The sequence below is a fragment of the Lycorma delicatula genome, chromosome 5, assembly GCF_047948215.1.
Source record: "Lycorma delicatula isolate Av1 chromosome 5, ASM4794821v1, whole genome shotgun sequence".
Lineage (NCBI taxonomy): Eukaryota > Metazoa > Arthropoda > Insecta > Hemiptera > Fulgoridae > Lycorma > Lycorma delicatula.
In genome coordinates this window covers 57,708,697-57,730,683 of record NC_134459.1, presented here as the reverse complement: position 1 = coordinate 57,730,683, position 21,987 = coordinate 57,708,697, and the positions used below count along the sequence as shown (strand labels likewise).

The 21,987-nt window shown below is 28.5% G+C and overlaps 1 protein-coding gene and 1 long non-coding RNA gene across 4 annotated transcripts in view; one reads left to right on the top strand and one right to left on the bottom strand.

Moving 5' to 3' along the window:
• Positions 1–21,653, bottom strand: part of LOC142324980 (cationic trypsin-3-like) — a 37,808-nt gene extending 16,155 nt beyond the window's left edge. Inside the window, exons 1-2 of the mRNA XM_075366186.1 lie at positions 21,555–21,653; positions 1,890–2,139 (exon numbers count right to left, since the gene is read on the bottom strand). Of these exons, the coding sequence (XP_075222301.1) occupies positions 1,890–2,139; positions 21,555–21,556 (252 nt within the window). The 5' untranslated portion in view covers positions 21,557–21,653. The remainder of the gene's footprint in view (positions 1–1,889; positions 2,140–21,554) is intronic.
• Positions 1–21,987, top strand: part of LOC142324981 (uncharacterized) — a 37,057-nt gene that overhangs the window by 10,495 nt on the left and 4,575 nt on the right. Inside the window, exon 3 of one of the 3 annotated variants that reach the window (XR_012756463.1) lies at positions 13,290–13,565. The exons of the other annotated variants lie outside the window; for them this stretch is intronic. This is a non-coding gene — a long non-coding RNA (uncharacterized LOC142324981). Of the gene's footprint in view, positions 1–13,289; positions 13,566–21,987 lie in introns of those variants that run through there. 3 annotated transcript variants of the gene reach the window in all.

The following is a 21,987-nucleotide window of genomic DNA, read 5'->3' as shown; positions in this document are numbered from 1 at the left end:
GTGCAGAACAGCATGGATTGTATCCAATTTGTTTACTGTTGCTACATTCTATGGTGTTCATATTGTTTCTGCACTTGCTCCCTTTCTTTTTTAATTTACAGACATTAGCTTTAAATTTTTTTTTGCTTATGCAACAGGTTTTTTTCATTTTATTGGATTTTTATTGTTTTTAATTGTGAATTTTTAACAGTTAGTTTTTTAAAACAAATACATTATGTCTGGGCGATGATAACATGAAAGTGTTTCTCACCCTGAAAAGAAAAAAGAGTTTAAATTTGAACCCAATTCTTAATTTCATGGACCGACAAACAGAACAGTTAAAATTAATATTAAACTGCCTTTGAAATTCACACTGAGCAGTCACTGTTTTTATGATAGGATTTCACAGCAAAACCCCATTCTACTGAAAGCCATAACTCAATTACAACTAAAAGTTGTTGTATACCAATAATTATGTCTCTTCACTCAAACCAAACTGACTGGAATTCTACTGAATCATCCTATTCACTAATTTGCCAAGTTTTTAGTTCTATCACTACAGATTTTATAATTTTGTTTGAGTGAACATACTTATTCAGTAAAGAGAATATTTACTTAAGGCTTACACCTATTAAGTTACCATTCTGTTTTTTTTTTTTTTTTTGTCATAAAACAAAATAATAATTTAATATAGTTCATATTTCTGACACAAGTAATTATATACAGACACACACACAAGAGTATAGTCATAGGAATGTGTTAGTACATACTAGAAATGTGACTGTTTTCAGGGTTCCTTTTTTTTCCTTAAGAAGATCTGTGACAATATCGTACTTCACTGTATATTACTTTCTTCTTTAGAGTCCAAATTTAGATGATTAATTGCTATGCATTAAAAAAAAACACTCATGAACACTTGCCTGTCATTATAATCATGGAACACAAAATCCTAGCTTACTTTTACATCATTATTGATCCTGTAATTGGTATCAAAAAGAATCGTGTAGTATAATTGGTGTGTGTCAGTATTTTAATGAATAAATTAACTCATAATATGTTATTATTGTTTGTCCAACATTTTTTAAAATTTCTGATAAATCTTGTTGCTGGTATTAGTTATAAACAATGCTTCAACAGTATTTGAGATATACCATTTTACAAAAGAAAATCTTGTACGGTAACTGAATAAAATGAGTTTATTTCAGTACTTGTATATCCAAATTAGAAATTTTATTTTTAAAGAAAGAATAATTATTCAAATATGAATGAATAGTAAAATAAGTAAAGAAAAATGTAAGTGAATTATAAAATATAATAATTAGTAATCTAGAAATATTCAGGTGTGTAAACCAGTTCAGTTATACAGGCTTTAGATCATTTGCTGTGTTCTGATTGAGAAAACTTTTATATGACTACTCTAACAGGTGATAATCAAAATCAACATTTCTGTTTATATCTATTAAATTCTTCTTTTTAGAATACTAATGTATATTAACTAATGCCTCATTTGCACAGGTTCTACTTCCGGATATTTTCTTACGCTTATGAATATCAACTTATCTAAATCATATTCTTCTTTGCTTTAATTTCCATCCATTTTTTAACATTTTTAATTTGGTCTAATTTAACCTAATTTGCTGAACAAAAGTTATTTATGATTTATTTTCTCAACCCTTTTGAGAGTCATCTCATTGCAAAAGCAGGAGCTGGTAATATTAATGTGTATTTAGAGTTACTTATTTCTCTTATACCGAACCAAGAACATAAGCACTGTTCAAGAGAAGAGTATTATGTAATTTATTTTCTACATTGTCATTTGAGGAATCACAGAAGACTTATTTCTTAATGGGAGAGGAATAAATTGTAATTTTTTACATTTGTGTACCAGTTGTTATAAATAATTTATTTACCTTTATGTCCCCTTTAGCAATTTGATAACCGTTTGAATTAGTAACACAATGGCCGGCTGTCAGAACCCATGATGCATGTATAATCGCTCCTGTACACTTTCCATTTTTGGTTAACACTACTACAGCGTGTGGTAATTGCCCCAGATTAGCGACTTTACCTCCAACTGCAGGAATATCTTTTTCTCCGAGCTGTCCTATTACTAAATTCCATAAGAAGATAGCTTGTAATATCACCTTAAGTAAGATCCACCTATTAAAGTTTTAAGTGCATTAAATCTTATTCTTAATAATCTCAAAAGATATGAATGTTAAAAAAATATATAGTTTAATTTATAGAAAATTTTAGTATATTTAAATTAATTTATTTTATGAATATTGTAGTGTATTAATTCAGTTTTAACTTAAGTATAAAATTCTAGTCAAGTGTAAAAAATAAGAATAAGTTTAAAAAGTACTAGTGTATTTGATAAACCACATCTCAAAAAAGTCTGTAATTTTAAATACAAAATTACATTAATTCTGATTTATCTACAGATAAATCAAATTGTTATGTTAACAGATATTATTAGAGATATGCATATAAAACACTGAATATCTACTAAGTTAAATTACTAAGAATTCTCTTTAAAACAGTTTACACATATCAAAAATTAAAAAAAGACCAAATGTTCATTTTAGCTATAAAAAAAATCATCTTTAGGAGTTAACAATGTGAAAAGAAGTTTACACTCCTTGATAGAATTTTGTATGTTTTAGTGAGAAATTCAATGGACCAACACTAAGAGTGTTAGGAGTTTCAGAGCTATTGCATGTTAGCATTTGTGTAACTTGAAGGCGGCAACTCTGCCTCTGCTTCTAACTGGTGTTTTTCTTATCTACTGATTGTACAAAAGACCCACCCTGTTACTTGAGATATTTGCTAGATGAAACTAGACATCTAAATCATTCTTAATATAGTGACACAAACATTTCTTAAACTCACAGTTAGTTGTTTATTTTATCTGGATGCAGGATGTAGGTTCAAATTCACTTAAAAGAGTGCACTAAATTTAATGATTTGTGTACCCTTTGGTATACTTTAGCCATTTTAGATCAGTTAGTAGCACTCTCAGGATTGATTAGCTTTAGATTAGGCCAGACAAACTGTCCATCTTTAATTGTTAATTGGGCTTACAGAATATGTAAATTAGTAAAATATTAGAATAAAATGAACATAATTCAAGTTTAAAAATTAAAAAGAAATAATTTGATATTTATACAAGTTTCTGTGTGTGTATATATATATGTATATGTATAAATTTTTTTCAGCCTCTGCAAAATACAGAATTACAGAATACTGTTACTTCTACTTTTACTTTTTTATGTTCAAAACGTTTTTGGGCCTAAGCCCATCTCCAGTGATATTTTTTTAATAATTCTTCATCGGTTTACATTTACACATTAATTTTTTTTTTTACTTTTATTTCATAAAAATTATTATTAATAACGAAAACAATATAAAATTTAATGTGCAAATATAAACAGATGAAGAATTATTTTAAAAAATATCTTTGAAGATGGGCTTAGGCTCGAAAACATTTTGAACATAAAAAGGTAAAGGTAAGAGTGTTCTCTAGTTCTGTACTTTGCAGACGTTGAAAAATATTATATATAGTTATTTAAAGGGAAAAAAAGGAGGAAAAAGAAAGAAGAAAAAAATGGACTATAAAAAATGTAATCTAAATAAATTTTTATATATATTAATAATGAAAAACTTCCTTTTATGTACATTGTTATTATAAAGCCAAACTTTTTTCAATTTACGGAATAACAATTTCCTAGCAATTTTATGCCTCGTAGTAGTTATGAATGAATCTTTACAGATTATGTTAATAAATGCAAAACAGGAAGCTCCTTGTAAAATGTAGTTTATGTGATTCTTTGAAGAGATTAATCGTTTAGTTTGTCAAGAAGTAAGTTTATACTATTATTTGTTCATTGTGTGTACATGTGTACTTTATGATTTCAGAATGTAATAGTTTTTTGTAATAGTAAAGGTTTCTGAATAATTTTATCATATTTTGTTTGCTTAATACATGCTCAAAAGTAATTATGTTTAAAATATAAATATACTGTAAAACAAAATAAATATTTTTTTTTAACAGTCCCTGTAAGTTCATACAATCTGAGAAGAAAAAAGAAATCTGAATAGTAATATGCATTCAGATAAATTATTCACTTCATTACTTTGTTACCAATGGTTACAAATAAAAAACCATTTTTGTTCCATTACCATGCACCACAGTTATTTCAGCAATAAGTAGTACAGTTTTTCCCCTTTTTAATGTCTGTTTTTGTAATGGTATGAAAGAATTTTTAGAAATTTAATAAAAAATTGGCTTATTAAAAATTCAATAAATATATGCCAGTTCCTACCCATTTTAATTGATTTATTTTTTAATATTTTATTTTTCTGTATATTTGCTGCGTCTTAATTTTAAAATTGTTAAATATTTTGGTTAAATAAAATGTCAAAAGATATTTTTTTTTTGTTTTTGTAATTAGTTAAATAAGTGGAAAGGAAATTATTTACAGTATCCAATTCCAAGGGCATTTATTAAGGATGCACAGAATGTTAAAATAGTTCACCAGAAATTGTGTTGTTGCTTGTTGGGTAATTTAACATTACTTTCAAGGCTGTTACACTTTTTTCTAAATAAACTCATTGTTTATTAAACGGAATGAAAAAAAAATCAGTTTCATATTTTAATGTTATGACAGTAAATGTGATCTTAAAGATTAGTTTTACCGCCTATTATTCTATTAGATAATATTATTTATTTATTTATATTTTTTATTACAGAAAGACTGTATTTTCTTTAATTTAATTTATTTTGCATATGATGTTTTTCATCATTATGAATTTGGCTATTTTATAAATTTTACATTATTTTACATTTTGTAGAGATTACAAAAAGGTCTGAAAATTTCTAGTTTAGTTATTTAGTATTTCCCACTCTCAGGCTAGTCATTCTTGAGTTAATACTTTTAATTGAGCCCAAATTACCAAATACAATCTATAAATGGATGAATTAAACTTAAAGATTTTTTTATCTGTTATAATTTGTCTCCTTGCCTATGTATTTCGTAATCTTTATGTAGGAATTATGTGCTAAAATTAAATTCATCTTTATTTTTATTCAGGTATATGTAGATTATTCAAACTACTAAATATCTATTGTGTTTAATTATTAATGTTTTAAATAGATATCTTTGTATGTCTCTGAAATGAGGAAAATGGTAAATTATGAAAAAATTATCAATACTTAGAAAACAATCAAACCTAGAACCTTCAGAGTATCATTAGGTTGCTCTACAAACCTACTTGATTATAACACATTATTCAATTGTTTATTTTACCGCATAAATTATTTTCTTGTTTTAAACAGGTGGATTTTATTTTCTGGTTTTAATAAATTTAATAGAAAAAATATCTCGATAAATAATACAAATATTTGCAAATTATGTTATTTTTAGGTCTGTACATTTTATTTTTAACAGAGTAAATGCAGTTCACAAATGTTTTCCTTTCATCTCTTCTTCAGTTTGAATCCCCTCTTTTGTTATTTCATGACTCCACAGTTACCAACTCCCCTGAGGATGATCTTCTCGGCCCATTGTTTTGTATTCCTATTTTCTATTAAGGGGAATTTCTGTCAAACTTCAAAAAAAGTGTTATAGTAATGATACCAAAGAAAGCAGGGGCATATAAATGTGAAGAATACAGAACAATTAGTTTAACTAGTCATGCATCAAAAATCTTAACTAGAATTCTATACAGAAGAATTGAGAGGAGAGTGGAGGAAGTGTTAGGAGAAGACCAATTTGGTTTCAGGAAAAGTATAGGGACAAGGGAAGCAATTTTAGGCCTCAGATTAATAGTAGAAGGAAGATTAAAGAAAAACAAACCAACATACTTGGCGTTTATAGACCTAGAAAAGGCATTCAATAACGTAGACTGGAATAAAATGTTCAGCATTTTAAAAATAATTACGGTTCAAATACAGAGATAGAAGAACAATTGCTAACATGAACAGGAACCAAACAGCAACAGTAACAATTGAAGAACATAAGAAAGAAGCCGTAATAAGAAAGGGAGTCCGACAAGGGTGTTTCCTGTCTCTGTTACTTTTTAATTTTTACATGGAACTAGCAGTTAATGATGTTACAGAACAATTTAGATTCGGAGTAACAGTACAAGGTGAAAAGATAAAGATGCTACGATTTGCTGATGATATAGTAATTCTAGCCGAGAGTAAAAAGGATTTAGAAGAAACAATGAACGGCATAGATGAAGTCCTATGCAAGAACTATCGCATGAAAATAAACAAGAACAAAACAAAAGTAATGAAATGTAGTAGAAATAACAAAGATGGACCACTGAATGTGAAAATAGGAGGAGAAAAGATTATGGAGGTAGAAAAATTTTGTTATTTGGGAAGTAGAATTACTAAAGATGGACGAAACAGGAGCAATATAAAATGCCGAATAGCACAAGCTAAACGAGCCTTCAGTAAGAAATACAATTTGCTTACATCAAAAATTAATTTAAATGTCAGGAAAAGATTTTTGAAAGTTATGTTTGGAGTGTCGCTTTATATGGAAGTGAAACTTGGACAATCGGAGTATCTGAGAAGAAAAGGTTAGAAGCTTTTGAAATGTGGTGCTATAGGAGAATGTTAAAAATCAGATGGGTGGATAAAGTGACAAATGAAGAAGAGGTATTGCGGCAAATAGATGAAGAAAGAAGCATTTGGAAAAATATAGTTAAAAGAAGAGACAGACTTATAGGCCACATACTAAGGCATCCTGGAATAGTCGCTTTAATATTGGAAGGACAGGTAGAAGGGAAAAATTGTGTAGGCAGGCCACGTTTGGAATATGTAAAGCAAATTGTTAGGGATGTAGGATGTAGAGGGTATACTGAAATGAAACGACTAGCACTAGATAGGGAATCTTGGAGAGCTGCATCAAACCAGTCAAATGACTGAACAAAAAAAAAAAAAATTTCTATTATGTGTGTTTGTGTATGGAAGAGTATATATTTAATCATTTTTGCTCACTCAAACTGGTAATTTAGAGTTGTAATATAACAGCCAGTAGAATATAAATACAAATAACAGCCAGTAAAATAACCAATAAAAAATTGTCTCTATTTTAAACTCAATCAAGTCAGCATCAATTCAGACATTATAACCATGATTCAATTTAACTTAGATTACTTTTTCTCTTTCATTAAAATTTAGTTGTAAATAATAAATCATTGTACATTATCATAAATCACAATTTATTATTAAGCATGATGTACGTAGATCATAAATTATAAGTTAAAAAAAAAATCATGAATTTATTTAATACATATTTTAATTTTCTTTTTGTGCTTTGAAATGAATATTTAATCTGTTTTTACAGCAGCTTATGTTGTTAATTATTTGATATTTAAATGATAACATTTCCATTAAAATCCATTACAGAGTGATAGCATTTTAATTTTAATCAGGAAAATTCGGTCTTCAAATTCCAATCAAGATTGGAGGAATATTTTCACTTGCTTTAAAATTAATTTCTGATCTTAAAAAACAAAATTATTATATCTGGGTGTCAGCCTGCACTTGTTAAGGGCAAATAAATAAATAAGTTAAATTTGTTAATAAAGTAACAAAGTTTTTCATACAGTTTAGTTAAATCAAGATTTTAGATCTTTGTTTATGAAATTTTAGAAAACTAGTACATTTACAGTTTTACCTAATGTAATGCAATAAATTTTTATTCTGTTACTCCAAATAAATACTTAAGCAATTCTTTGAATGGATTTTTCTGTTTCTTGGTAACAGGTAGTAGATAGTCTCCCTCATCTTTACTTAATACCTTTTTTCCTCACAGTATTCTGTGGTTTCTGGCTCAGTGCCTGTTGAATCTATGGTAACCTTATGTGGAACTGTATGACTACTGTTCAATCAGTATTGTTTAGTTTGAACTGCAGTTCCACCTGTGAACAACTTAAAAGACTCTTTATCCTATTGGGAATTTTGGGCTTATCAGATTAATCCATCTCAATCGTGTATGAGATTCACCTCATACACTTAGACAATGTTTCAAAATGTGATCTAAGTGTCTCTCTCTCTCTCTCTCTCTCAAAATTTTGCTAATTTTTAGTTATGTAATTGACCAGCTGATGACCAATATTTACAAAATTCAGCTCAAAACAGTAAATTATTTTAATTAAATAATGTGGTTTTAGTAATTTTGTTAGTTGGCTGTAGGTGGTAAATTTATGTGTCAAAATTTAGTACTACTTACAATAATAGAAATTTAAAATATATATATATATATATATGTCAAAATCTTTGAGAATTAAGTTTGAAATATTAATATTGATTGTTCTCATAAAGATAGTAGTTTTTTTACCTGGCTTATATTGAAATCTTTTATATTAAATGGCTTATATTTGATTATATTTAAAATCATTTATGAAAATTTAGACTTCAAAATTATCAAAAAAGTAAGTAATATAAATATTTAATTTTTTCTTTATTTATGCCAACTAATGTAATTTAACATAATTTAAAAAGACCAATTAATGCTCATTTGGGTTAAATTAACACAAAAACTCCAAAGTGATTTTTAAATATAAATTTTAAAATGTAAATATATTTAAAAAATTGTTTAATAATTTTTCCTGATAATACATTCTATTCAACTGATAAATTCCTTTTTTCATACAACACTGGTGGGATAAGAATACTTAGTAAACCCGAATATAATAATAATGAGATACAAATATTGAGATACTGTTATTCATACTATTGATAGTGCAATTGATACTGCTATAGATATATAATGCTATTCATTAACCGGGCACGTGCATGCGTACACACATACAATTTTTTTTTAACAAAAGTAAATTGTCATGTTCTCTGAAACAGTGTTATTGCTTTTTCTTTCGCACTTTCATTTGAAAGTTTTTTAGATTCACACCCACTAAGGCAGAGTAATTTTCTTATGGTGAAAAATTTCTCCACACTCATTCTTATATTTAAGCATAGATTGTTAATTTAATCATAAAAAAGATATTAAATATTGTAGCTGATGCTTATTTAATTTTTTGCAATGATTAATTCTTATAAGCTTAAAGTTTGCATAATAATAATTAAAGAGTGTTTTATTAATACAAAATAATTTCGCAAAGATAAATTATTTAATCTTTTACAAAGTACTCAAATTAAATGATCTGTCATAGAATGCACAAATTAAGTATTCAAAACAAAATATTTTATTAAACATAGAATAAATTCAATAAAAATATCTTCACACTATATATAGCATGACCCCACCCAATAAACATTGCTGACCATTCCTGTTAGTGGTTAAATATTTTGCCAGGTTGCCACAATATTTGTTCCATATAATGACTATATTCCCTCAAAAGGATACAAACTGTTCTCAAAAAACTAATAATTACTTGACAGATACAAATGAATAACAAACACCTAACAAGACTCCCCATGTGAGAGATGAGTGAATCTCCACAAAAACTATAACACAAGAGAGAAAAAACACAAGAAAAGGACAAACAGGATTTTTATGCTTCTTATAAAAGAGTAGGACTTTTCGTTCACTAGAAAAACATATATCAACATGATAACTGATAAATCACTTTGTTATGCACTTTTCTTTATATAAAGATTATTTTTATTATTAAATATTAATTATTTGATACCTTTTTTTACTCTTTTCTCATCTTGCAAAATGAAACCTCCACATTTTTATTATGAGACAGCAAGCAAGTGTATGCTTCACCTATATTTAAGAAAGATGGCCAATAAATTCAAGAGATGTCTATTTATTTTCTTAGAGAAAAAGAAATAATCAACATACACTTTAAACAAGATATAACAAAAATAACTAATATCACAACCACCAAAAATACATTTTCATTGTAGAAGTGTTAGTCATGCAAAAACTTGAAAAATATTACAAAAATTCACTCGCCAAGGGACTGTTTCAAAATATAACCGGAGTGATTTAGAAAAAATACGAAAAACAAAACATGCTAGCTAATTAATCATTAAAAACCCCGTACCAACTGAATTTTTGTAATATTTTTCTAGTTATTGCACAATTTAATTTATTAAATATTTTTTCTCTGTATTTAAAGCAAAGGATTTTGATTTTAGAGACGTTTGAGAGCAGCAGATATTATTCGGTCTGTTTGTATATCAATTTTTTTCAGACTTGGGGCAAACAATTGTTTTTTGAGGAATACCTTCACACTGAAAATATTTTTTGGAGATTTTTATTATTTAAAAAACACAAATAATATATTCACCATTGTTTTTAAATGTATGGTAAATTTTATGAAATTTCAAACCAGCTATCCCATCTAACTATTTAGCACTAATTTCTTCTCCAACCCTATCCATAATTTCCTCTATAATATACACCCACTTATTCTTTCCATTTGCCTTAATTTACAAAAACCATTTTAATGGCAATACCTATTACATAATTCCCTCCATTCTTACCTTATGCACCTGTTTGCCTAACACTTTACCGACAAACTTTGGAGGTGACCTTTTTTCTGACAAATCTATTGTTCTGCATATATATATTTATATATAAGTATATTTAAAATAATACCTTAATAACTGCTCATAGATCAGATCAAGACCTGTCTCCAGAAAATGTATATAGTTAGGTGTATTACTGGACAACTAACATTTGTTATAGTGTCTGTCTTTGATATATTTACATCTCTTACTCAATCTCATATTTTGGCACTGTACATAATAGTTGCTTTACATGTTGAATTAAACGCTTTAAGTTTCAATGAATATGGAATATCGCCCCTAACACCTAAAGCTGTATATGAGAATGTATGAAAATGCCTTAGAATATAAAAAAATTATCCAGAGATTCCAACTAAGAATCTTCCAGTTGAAAGGCAGAGAACTACCTCTTATTGTGGGGGTTGGCAAATTGATTTATTTATTGTAAGAATGGTAATTCCTGTTGTGTGTATGTAAGGATTTAAACTATATAAAGTTTAGTAAGTAAAACCTTAACTAAGTTTTTTAACTTTAGTTTAACTTACTGTAATGTTAGTTAATTTCACCTTAAATCAACCTCATCATGGAACTAGCAGGATCTGAAATACATCAAAGAATTCAAATTGAGGAAATAGCAATCAGAAGTGGAATTCAAGATGAGAAAAAAGTGTGAATCTTAAGAAAGGGTTATTATGAAGGAAACAGCACCAATCTGAAAGGAATGCAGAGCATTCAGTTTATGAATAATTTGAGATAGCAGTTGCCCATCTTCCCTATAATCCCACACACATACATACACCACACACTGAATCTTTGCCCAGAATAAGAGTAACAAATTATTAATCAATAACAATTTGCATTGCCCACCTTAATTACACGATATAACAAATATACCTTTCCTCCAACAAAAAAAAAGCCACCCAAGAAAAACTAAAGGACCAGTAATGAAAATAATAAACCATTTTTGGAATTCGGCAGATCTATTAAATAAATCAGTTATGTTCTATCAATTAGGGTTTTATTCCACTTGAAAATGTCACATTTCGGAACACCGGAAAACTGGACACTATTATGAGGTCACCAACAGAATAAATTGCTGAATTAAAGTAACAGCAGTGAACGATTGACTTGTAAAGCATTGTATCTATTTCAAAAGAAATATATATATATATAAAAATAACTGATAAAGTTAAATGATTCGTCTTGTTAAATTAAAATAAGACGAATCATTTAATTTCATTCAAAAAAAATAAGAGAAACTTAAAATACCACTTGTAATTAAAAATCAAGTAATTTAATAAATAGTTTTATTGATTAGTAACCTAATATCCTTCAACAAAAAAAAAAAAAGTAAAAAGTATAGCTGATTTATGTTAATTTATTATTGATGTAAATGTTATTAGTGTAGCTGGATAACGACCCCCTTCTGTCATAATATTGTGCTTTAACAAATTTTCACTGGCCATCAGTGCAATTCGATATTCTTCATTAAAATTAACTCCGAATGCCTTAATTTGAATTAATTAAAAATACTGTTAGCTGCTGTTATTCAACGAAGGTAACCAGCCGTATCAGGATCTCAAGTGAAAAGTTTCCCGTTTCGGAATTTTGTACTCATGTATGTCGATGATAGATATACCTTTATAACGGCTGATCGTATTTAACAAAACTTTGTAGACAGAATTCTTTCTTATTTCTGTAAAGATATAAATTTCATATATAAGAGGATTTATTGAAGGATTTAATTAATTTATTAAACGATCTCTTTATTTTGTTTATTATTTTTTGTCCGGATAATCTGAAAGGAAATTTTTTTCCTTGTAATGAAAAATAATTTGTACAAAAAAAAAATAATAAAAAATATTTTAGAAAATTGTATCTAGAATTAAAAAAGCTATAATAAATAACAAACCAAAACTATTTGGTGATTTTAAATTTATAATTTACTATATAATTTTGGATTCCGGTTGTTTGGATTTGTATTTGCAATCGATGAAAAATTCGAATTAATTAAAGCAGAGCAGATAAAAATTTATTTGGAAATAAAATTCATTCTATTTAAATCCTTCCATAAATAAAATAGATTAATTTCATTATCTCAGAAACGGTCTTCCCAAAATTTAACAGTGCCATCATCCGAAATTTAATTGACGTATTGTCTTAGATTAAGTAAGATTCCAACGATAAAAATCGTAATGTTTGATAATTCTAATATTAAAAATAAAAAGTATTTTTGTAAAAACAATATTATGTTATAGGAAAATCTGTTATTTTATTACTCATAAGTAAGGCATTCTTTTATACGTATTTTAACAAGGAAGATGATTTTTTTTTTTACTTTTAAGGCCGCAAAGGACCACTTTAGTCAGAATAATTCAAGTCTTTTTTGGCGATCTTTTGGCCTTTAAGTTCTTAGCTTTTACTTTCTCCCAATATTTAGTCATTCTTAATGATCTTGCTTTACGATCCTCTATAATAATAAACCCTTTTTGTATAATTAAAAGTTCTTACTTTAAAGTTGGTATTCGGATCTTTAATACAAATTTTAATTTTTCGGATTTATTAAGTAAATCTTCGTAGTCAAATTTAATTCTTGCACGTCTTCTTTAATTTCTTTGATCCATAATGGCGGATTTTTTAAACACCAAAATTGATCTTAGTAATCCTATCCTGCGGTGATCTTAACAAGTGTGCACAGAAAGAAATTCGCTTCTTTTTCATAGTATCAATTAAGGATTCCAAGTTTTCGTACAGAAATTTATTAGGCAATAATCTGTACTGATTTTCGTGTTTATATTTTTTGTTTATGCAGGTTCTAAGAATCCTGCGTTCAACATTAAGCAAAGGTTCAGTCCTATTTATATTAAAAATATTGGTGAAATAGTGGTAAGTTTCATTGGTTCCAGAGTTATAGACAAATAACATTTTAATTAATGAAATAGTTGGATCTTATAAGGGGAAAGCACATCGGTTCGAATCAGACTTCATCTCATTTTTTAAATCTATATATTTTTTTCTAATTTAAATATATTTATTTATTAATAATTATTAACCTTTGAATGTAGAAATAATTCACGATAAATAATAATGCAATAATAACAATAACAAAAAAAAAAATGAAAAAATACCAAAGTTATTAATGAAATAAAATTTTATGTACGTTTCGTTTTAAAACATTGTGTAATTATTTTTTAAATTGTAAATTTCAAAAACAAAATCAGTTATTTTTCTTTTTAAGAAAAAACCAGTTGTTTGTTATTCGTCTGTTAAATAAACAGTATGATATAAACATTATTCAATAAAAATTACTCATAGCATAAAAAAAATAAGTCTTAATGAATGAATAAAATTCCAGAAGAAATTATCTAACAACGATTTGAAAAGAAGATGTGTTTTGGTATTTTTTGCTATATATAAAACATTGTTCTTTATTTATCCAATAAGGATCAATTAATTTCATATTAGAATTCAAAGTATAAAAGATAAATACAAATAAAAACCAGACAAATCGATAAGGTACATAAAGGAAATAATTGAAATTTTTGTAAGGAAGAAAAATGTAATTTTTATTAAAATTTTGCGTAGAAAAAAGTAAAAAACCTGCAATAAAATCATTTATGTGAATGTTGAAAAAATATTTATCGAAAAAGATTAAAAGAAGAAATATACCCATATATGAATTATTTTTCGAAAACTTATAAATTACCAAATAAATCTATGCACTTAAAGAACAAACAATAAACTACAAGATATATTTTCAACTACATATACACCCATACTTCCAAAACAGCCTGTCAAACGGATAATAAAAATAAATAATTTAATAAAGTTAGTTAATATTAAAGTTAAGTTTTAATTTTGTTTTTAAATAATAAAATACAAAAATGTCTATCAGCAATAAATTAAAAATTTTGTTCGACTCCTACTTCCGGTACCATATGATGTGGTTTTTAAACTGTACTATAAAAAATTAAGATGTTGTAAGTAACATGTAGTGATAAAGATGACTGATATTTCAAGATAATAATATTTTACGTATTATTTTCGATTAGTTAAAAGAAGATGATTTACATTTAGTAGAAAGTTGTTTGCCAAATAACGTTTTCGCATTCATAATACAGAGTGATTCAAAGAAACGGGAAATTTTAAAAAATTAGGTTAATGAAAAATTTTTGTTAGAAAATTAATTTTATTTCATGTAATTGTACAAATGTTGCCATTTTAGGATAGATACAGTTTAGTTTATTTTTTAAAGATCACATCTTGCAGGTGACCTCCTCTTCTACGTAAACACTCACGAAGTATCTTCGTTAAATTGTTCATGGTTTGACGTAACATCTCAACTGGAATTTCCGCAATTGCTTCTCGGATCTTTGCCTTCAGTTCTTCCGTTGTAGCAGGTCTACTGTGGAACACTTTGCTTTTAAGGTGACCCCACAAAAATTAATCGCAAGCTGAGAGATCAGGCGATCTGGGATCAGAGATGGCGATCAGGCCATCTAATGTCACCATTTCGTGAAATGACACGTTGTCCAAACAATCGGCGTACAGCTGCCATCGATATTCGTGCAGTATGTGACGTTGCTCCATCTTGTTGAAACTAGGCTGTGTTAAGAATTGGTGGAAATCTCTTTTGTTGTTCCACAACAAAGGTTTCAAGCATGGCTACGTAACGAGCCGACGTCACTGTAATCGCAAGACCGTTGTCATCCTCAAAAAAATAAGGGCCTATAACACCGTAAGATGACATAGCACACCACACGGTCACTTTCTGGCTGTGCAACGGACGCTAGTGTAGCTGCGTAGGATTTTCTTGTGCCCAGTATCTGAAATTTTGCTTGTTAACAGATCCACTGAGGTGGAAATGCGCTTCGTCTGACATTCACAGTTCGTGAACAAACTCTTCGTTATCATTTATCTTCTGAAGCATTACATTACCGAATTGTGTTCGCACAACTGCATCGTTCGGTTTCAGTTCCTGGACGATCTGCAACTTGTACGGATGGTATTGCAAGTCCTTCACTAACATTCTTCGAACACTTGAACTGTGCAATTGTAAAGATGCTTTGAGACGACGTATTGACCTATGTGAACTTCGTGTGACAGCATCTTGTAAAGCTTGAACATTCTGTGGTGTACGGACGGTTCGCTCACGGCCTGGAGGTTTCTTTTTCATTGCCGAACCGGTTTCCTCAAAATTAGATATCCATGTTTTAATTGCATGTGCTGATGTAACACGGTCGTGCCGTCCCAGATTAAAATAAAGGCGAATTCTCTACGCGCTCCCTCCATACTGCCATTGTTTTTGTAAAACGCTTTGATAGCAAATGCACGTTGCGCACCACTCCAAGGATCCGTGATAGCTAAATGGCAGGTTAGGTTAGAGAGGCTGGCGCCACTTATCAAGTGGTACAATCGCCCACGGCTACCAACACAACTTTCAAAATTTCCCGTTTCTTTGAATCACTCTGTACAGAATATAATTTACAGTATATCATCATTTGACATTCAATAATACTGTTATTTTTTTTTTAACCAATTAGAAAAATTCATAACAAAAAATCTCTAAAAAAAAGAACAGGGGAAAATGACTAACTTGGAGAATCAAACTCATGAAGGCAAGAATAGTAGATATATTTTCTATTTTAGAAGGAATTAGGAAGTTCGGCTTTTCCTGATAAGCATTTCAGATATCGGTAGCTGCAACCTGTGAGCTGGAAGGATTGACCTCATCATTCTAACAGTCACCGACCTGCGTGGCGCGAGTGGTAGCGTCTCAGCCCTTCATCCAGAAGTCCCGGGTTCGAATCAGGTATCCGGGAGGAATCAGGGTTTGATCAGGTATGGCATTTTCACACGCTACAAAATTGTTATTTCATCTCATCCTCTGAAGCAATCCCTAACGGTGGTCCCGGAGACTAAAAAAAATCTAACACAGTCAGGCTTAGATCTACAGAATTAAAAATTATGAAAGGTTAAGATCTCAAAGAGGCTGACAAAAAATTATGATTTGCCTTCAAAGTTTCATGACAAAAAATACCACCCAGAAGAAAGGGTATCAAAGACTTCTCAATGTATTGAAAATTCATCTCGTCCACAATCTTTTAGGAAATTTGGGAATTTTTAAAAAGATGGGATCAGCATTAATTATCAATAATCAAGGCATTGACTCTTATTGACTGATATAAAATGTTCTATTCCAACAGGAATTTAACCAACTACCCAAAAACAGGTCAACATTTCCTTGAGAAAAAAATCGTCTGGGTTGTGTGGAATGAGAATGTACAAACCAATTAGCTAGAACCGTTACCCAAGTTGGTAAAGTTTATATAATAGCAGAAAAATGAATTTATTTATACCTGATGAGCACTTTATTGAATATCCAATAGCAACAAGTTAGGTCTTTCAAGTAACTCCCGAATAGCAAATGGACTCCTTGCAAACAACAGAATTAAACACTAGAACTAAATCCTAAGAAAACTAATACTTTTTGGGTTTTTTTTTTTTGCTCTTCTATCTTGAAGGAAGAGCCAATGTGAAATCTGAACGTCTGCCATAATTTCTGTCAAAGAATACCTTTAATAGAAACCAGGATTGAATTTAAAATAATTACATTTTTCACACACTTTATACCATTTATAAGAATGATTTAGATATTTCATATAGAAACCAAAGCCTGTTTTATTCATATTTCCTTTTTCACCGAAAAATTAATGAGAATTCATTTTATGGTGTAAAAATTAAAAACATCTATCAAGTTTACAAACAATTTTCATATACTTAGTAATCTATAACCTACCTTTTTATTTTTTGTTCCTGTTTAGCCTCCGGGAATTACCGTTCAGGTATTACTTAAGTGGATGAATGAGGATGATATGTATATGAACGTAAATGACGTGCAGTCTTGTACATTCTCAGTTCGACCATTCCTGAGAGGTGTGGTTAATTGAAACCCAACCACCAAAGAACACGGAATCCACGATCTAACATTCAAATCCGTATAAAAGTAACTGTCTTTACTAGGACTTTAAGGCTGGAACTCGACTTCCAAATCAGCTGATTTGTGAAGACGCGTTCACCACTTGACCAACCTGGTGGGTTTCGTATAACCTAGATTTATTTTTATCGACTTTCGAAGAAAAGTACGGTATTGCCCTTCGGTCGCATAGTGAAGTGGAGGTGAAGATCAATTTTCTTTAGGTTTTGAGATAAGGAGTACGAAAATACCATTCACTTAAATTGTGGTTTCATTGTAAATATTTATAAGCCTATGTATAAAATTTTGTGTTTCGAAAATTTCCAAATGTAACAAATCAATTTCATTGAAATTTAGATATATGTATGAAGTTGTGGGGGCAAGTTAGAAACGTGGATCGTTATGATGTCGCAAGTTTAAAGTTGTTTTTTATCTGCGGTATCTATTGTTCGGAGTATTCAGGTAGCGTTACCTAATTTGATGGTCATGAAGACTGGGTGTGTGTTTCGGGGGGTCAAGAAGAAACATCAACGAAAATTCGGTCTTCTTGAACAGAACTGCGAAAGAATTTTTTTAATAAATTTAATTCCGTTTTGATTTCAATGAACAATCGAGAAACGTTTTATTGAAATCTTTTTAACTATTACAAGTTTGTAATGATATAAACTACATATATAATGATATAATTCAAGTAAACTTTTGTTGTAGTAACTTTTTTCCTGGTTTTTACTTAATTCAAGTAAACTTTTGTTGTCGAGTTTCTTATCAAAAGCTCTTTATTTAAATTAACTTTTGTTACCTTTTTTTGTATTAAAGTTTAGGTTGTTGTAGAGGTTTCTATTTGTATTTCTTCTAATTAATTCTTTTTTCCTCTGAAAGGTTTTTAAATAACTTTTTTCCTGATCTGTAGTTAATTCAAGTAAACTTTTGTTGTAACTTTTTCCTGGTTTTTACTTAATTCAAGTAAATTTTTGATGAGCTTGTTGTCAAAAATGTAGTTGTTCTTACACTTGAAACTTGTTTTCTTTTTTAAATTTAAAAACTTTTCTTTATTACTTTAAAAAAAAAAAAATTTATTTTACTCTTCTAAATAAAGTTAATTTACAATTTCTCTTGAGTTTTTCTTGATCTAGATTTACAAGAGTAAATCTACAAAAGGGAAGACCTTTTTCTAGATAAAAGGTTTCCTTTCTCTTTTACAAGAGTTAAAAAAACTTTTCTTTATTAAAAGATTTCCTCTTTTATTTGGTTATAGATTAAAGAGATAGAGCAAAATAAAAAAAAATCATATTTCAATTTCAAGAAGTGGGGGTTGATTTTTTGAAAAAAAATTGCATTATTTATATGTGCATTGCCAGTTCGATCCTAAAATTTAAAAATTTGTAAAAAAACCCGATACCCAATTTTTATCATGATCATCATACTTTCCCCTTTAAAATAGGTATTCTAGCTATATTCGCCGTTTAAGTAAAAATTAACTGTTAAATTTTAGGCAGTCTACCACCCACATACAATGAAACAAAAAAAAACCAAAAGAGAGAAAGGAATGTCACAAGAAAATTATCTTAAAAAAAGAAAACGATTCTGATATTAAATGATATGTAACGGACGATGTGTCTACAAGATTTTGATATGACATCAAAAAGAATAACATAACAATAGTTTATAATGTATTCTTTTTTAATATTTATGTGTAAGTCACGTATTATTAATCATAGTCATTCAGAAAGACAACGGAAGGAAGTAAATAGAAAAAAGTAACATATTTTTTTTAACAATATCCACAAAAGAAAGAAAAAAATAATAATAAAAAATAAATAGAATGTGAGAGGGTGTGAGATGATTTGAAAATAAAATTCTAAAATGAAAGTGAGAGAGTGGTATTAAAATAAACTGTACTACATTAAGCAACAATATATTGTTACTGTATCATGTTTTAAAGGGTGTACTGTTTGTGTTAGCGAGAATAAGACTGATAGATTGCATTCTTTCATTCCCATAAAAGTGAACTGTTCCCTTTCATTTCGTTCGGTGAAATGGTGAAAACTATTTTAAATACGATCAATTGCCATTAAGAGAAATTAAGAAATTGTAATAAAGAATACAAAGAGGTTAAATTAATTAATAATTAAGCTAACTATAAAAATATTAGTCGAGAATAAAATAACACCTAGCCAATTAGTTATTCAAACTACAACCGAGCAGCAGAGATATTTCTGTTACATTAGATGATAAATTATTCAGTTTATCCAAATATTATTTTCTCCCGGTATGATACGTATTTTACTTTATTGTATACCGATCGGATATCCTGACCCCCCCCCCCCCCAATAGGGAAGACACCCGTTTTGTGACGATCCCGGTCGCTACACCATCGCCACCGTTTCTAGCCATGATGGGCCTTACCGAAGGTTCTGCCAGGATGCCACTGATGCAAATGTCTCGGTAGATATTTCCATCAATGTATTTATACAACCATTATCTCCTTCGTACGGGGAAACAGGATTTATATTTTGGAAATAAACTGCGCTTAAGTAACACGTTTATTTGTATTTGTAACCATCTTATGTAAACAATAGGAAAAAATAGTTAAAAATAATAATTTTTATTCTGGGTTACGCAAAAATATCAACATCACTAAAAATCTGATTATGGATTTTGTTCCAAGGTTACAATTCAAACTTCTTTCTTTGTATTTACCTGCTACATTTTCTGCTGTTCCTTCCAGTACATTTCTTAGTTACTACTCAGTAATTAAATTCCGAAAAATTTGTTTCCTAAAGACGCTGTTTCAGTTGTTTACTTGTTTCAATTCTTATCCCGTGAATGGTTTGCTAAAATGCATTATAGCTTCAAGTAAAACAAACAAAATAATTCTATTACAGGGGACAAAACATCATTTCAAATTTTAAATAAAATGTATACATTCATTAAAAAAGGTTACAGATTATAAATTTAACTTGAAATGTTTTGTAAAAACGCATTCTCAACGTATAAAAAAATAAAAAATATATATATAGAAATTTTTTCTAAAAAAAACGGGATGCTTTAGTACTGGAACACCGTTCCGTTACTGTTTTCTGAGAGAAAAAAAATTGTCCTTTCACAATAAATTTGTTTTAACTTAAAAGTTTTGCCTACATTTTATTTTAAAATAAATAAAAAAATAACCTAAATTATAAAAATCAGATGCATGAAAATGATCGCTTTTGATATCCAAAGGCAAACGGCGACGAAATAAGTCGTTAAAAATCTAATTCACGAAAAAGTTAAACATTTTACATGAAAAAAATAAATTTTCTTTCTTTTCAACATCGAAATGAATTTTTCATAACATCGTTACGCAGCCCCAGCCACTTGTGGCTGTGGGCTATACAATTAAAATGCAAAATCAAACGTTCCCGTACTGGAAATCACTGCTTAAAAAAATTTTGAAAATATTACGGTTTTTTTTTACCTTTTAATGTGTTTGGTAAAAGTTATAGAGTGAAAAATGTCAAAAATGTTTGCATGTCAAAAAGTAGGTGTTTTTTTTGGTAAGTAATTTAAGATTAAAAGGTTAAAAAATTTAAGATAAATTCTACTTTACCGTTATATTCATCCTAAAATCTGTTCCATTGATTTTGGTTAAAACTCGTATAAAATAAAGCAGTGTGCTAATTTTCTTTAATTAAAAACTAAATAAATAATAAACGTTATTCTGAACGATAAAATTACAATCTTTTTGTAATCTTATTTTTTTAAGAGATCAAAAATATTTTGATCTGACTTAACTAATTAGAACTATTATTTTCGATGGATTCTGATCGTAGTGAAAAAAAAATCGAATATAGTTTGAAGCTAGCTCTATTTAAAACACATATCAGAATCGTATATATTTTATGAAAATAATAAACATAACAAAGTAATTGTGATAAGTGTAAAGTAATTATTTACCTTATCACAGCGTTAAAAAATATCCTGACGCTTATAAAATAAGAATTAATTTATGAACGTAATAATCCAGAGTCAATTAAAAAAAAAAGTATTAAACTTTACTAAATTATATTATTATATTTATTGATTCACTTAATTATTTAGTTGCGTATTATACTTACTTACATCGTTGTTAGTATGTCGTAATTTTATTTTTATGTTGGCTTTTGACAGAACATTCGATATCGTAAAAACGGACTAACAATTCTCTTGTGAAAATATTACTGTACTGACCGTCAAGGTCAGAATATAATGTTTTATTCTATCTCCCACCTTTCTATGTATCCATCCACCTACATAAAAAACTGTATAAACTGAATTAACAGAAACCTTTTTTTTCATATTTTCATTGTGATGAAGTGTGTGGAAATTTAAAATCACTTTTCCAGTTAAATTTACTTCATATATACACAATATTATTTTTATTATGAAACTGAAAAGTATTTTCTATAAGAAAAAATATTATTTTGTGGTTTTTATTTTTTCTCATTCTATTAAATGCAATGTAGAAATAAATAAATAAATATATATATATATATACTCCTTGAATATTATCATA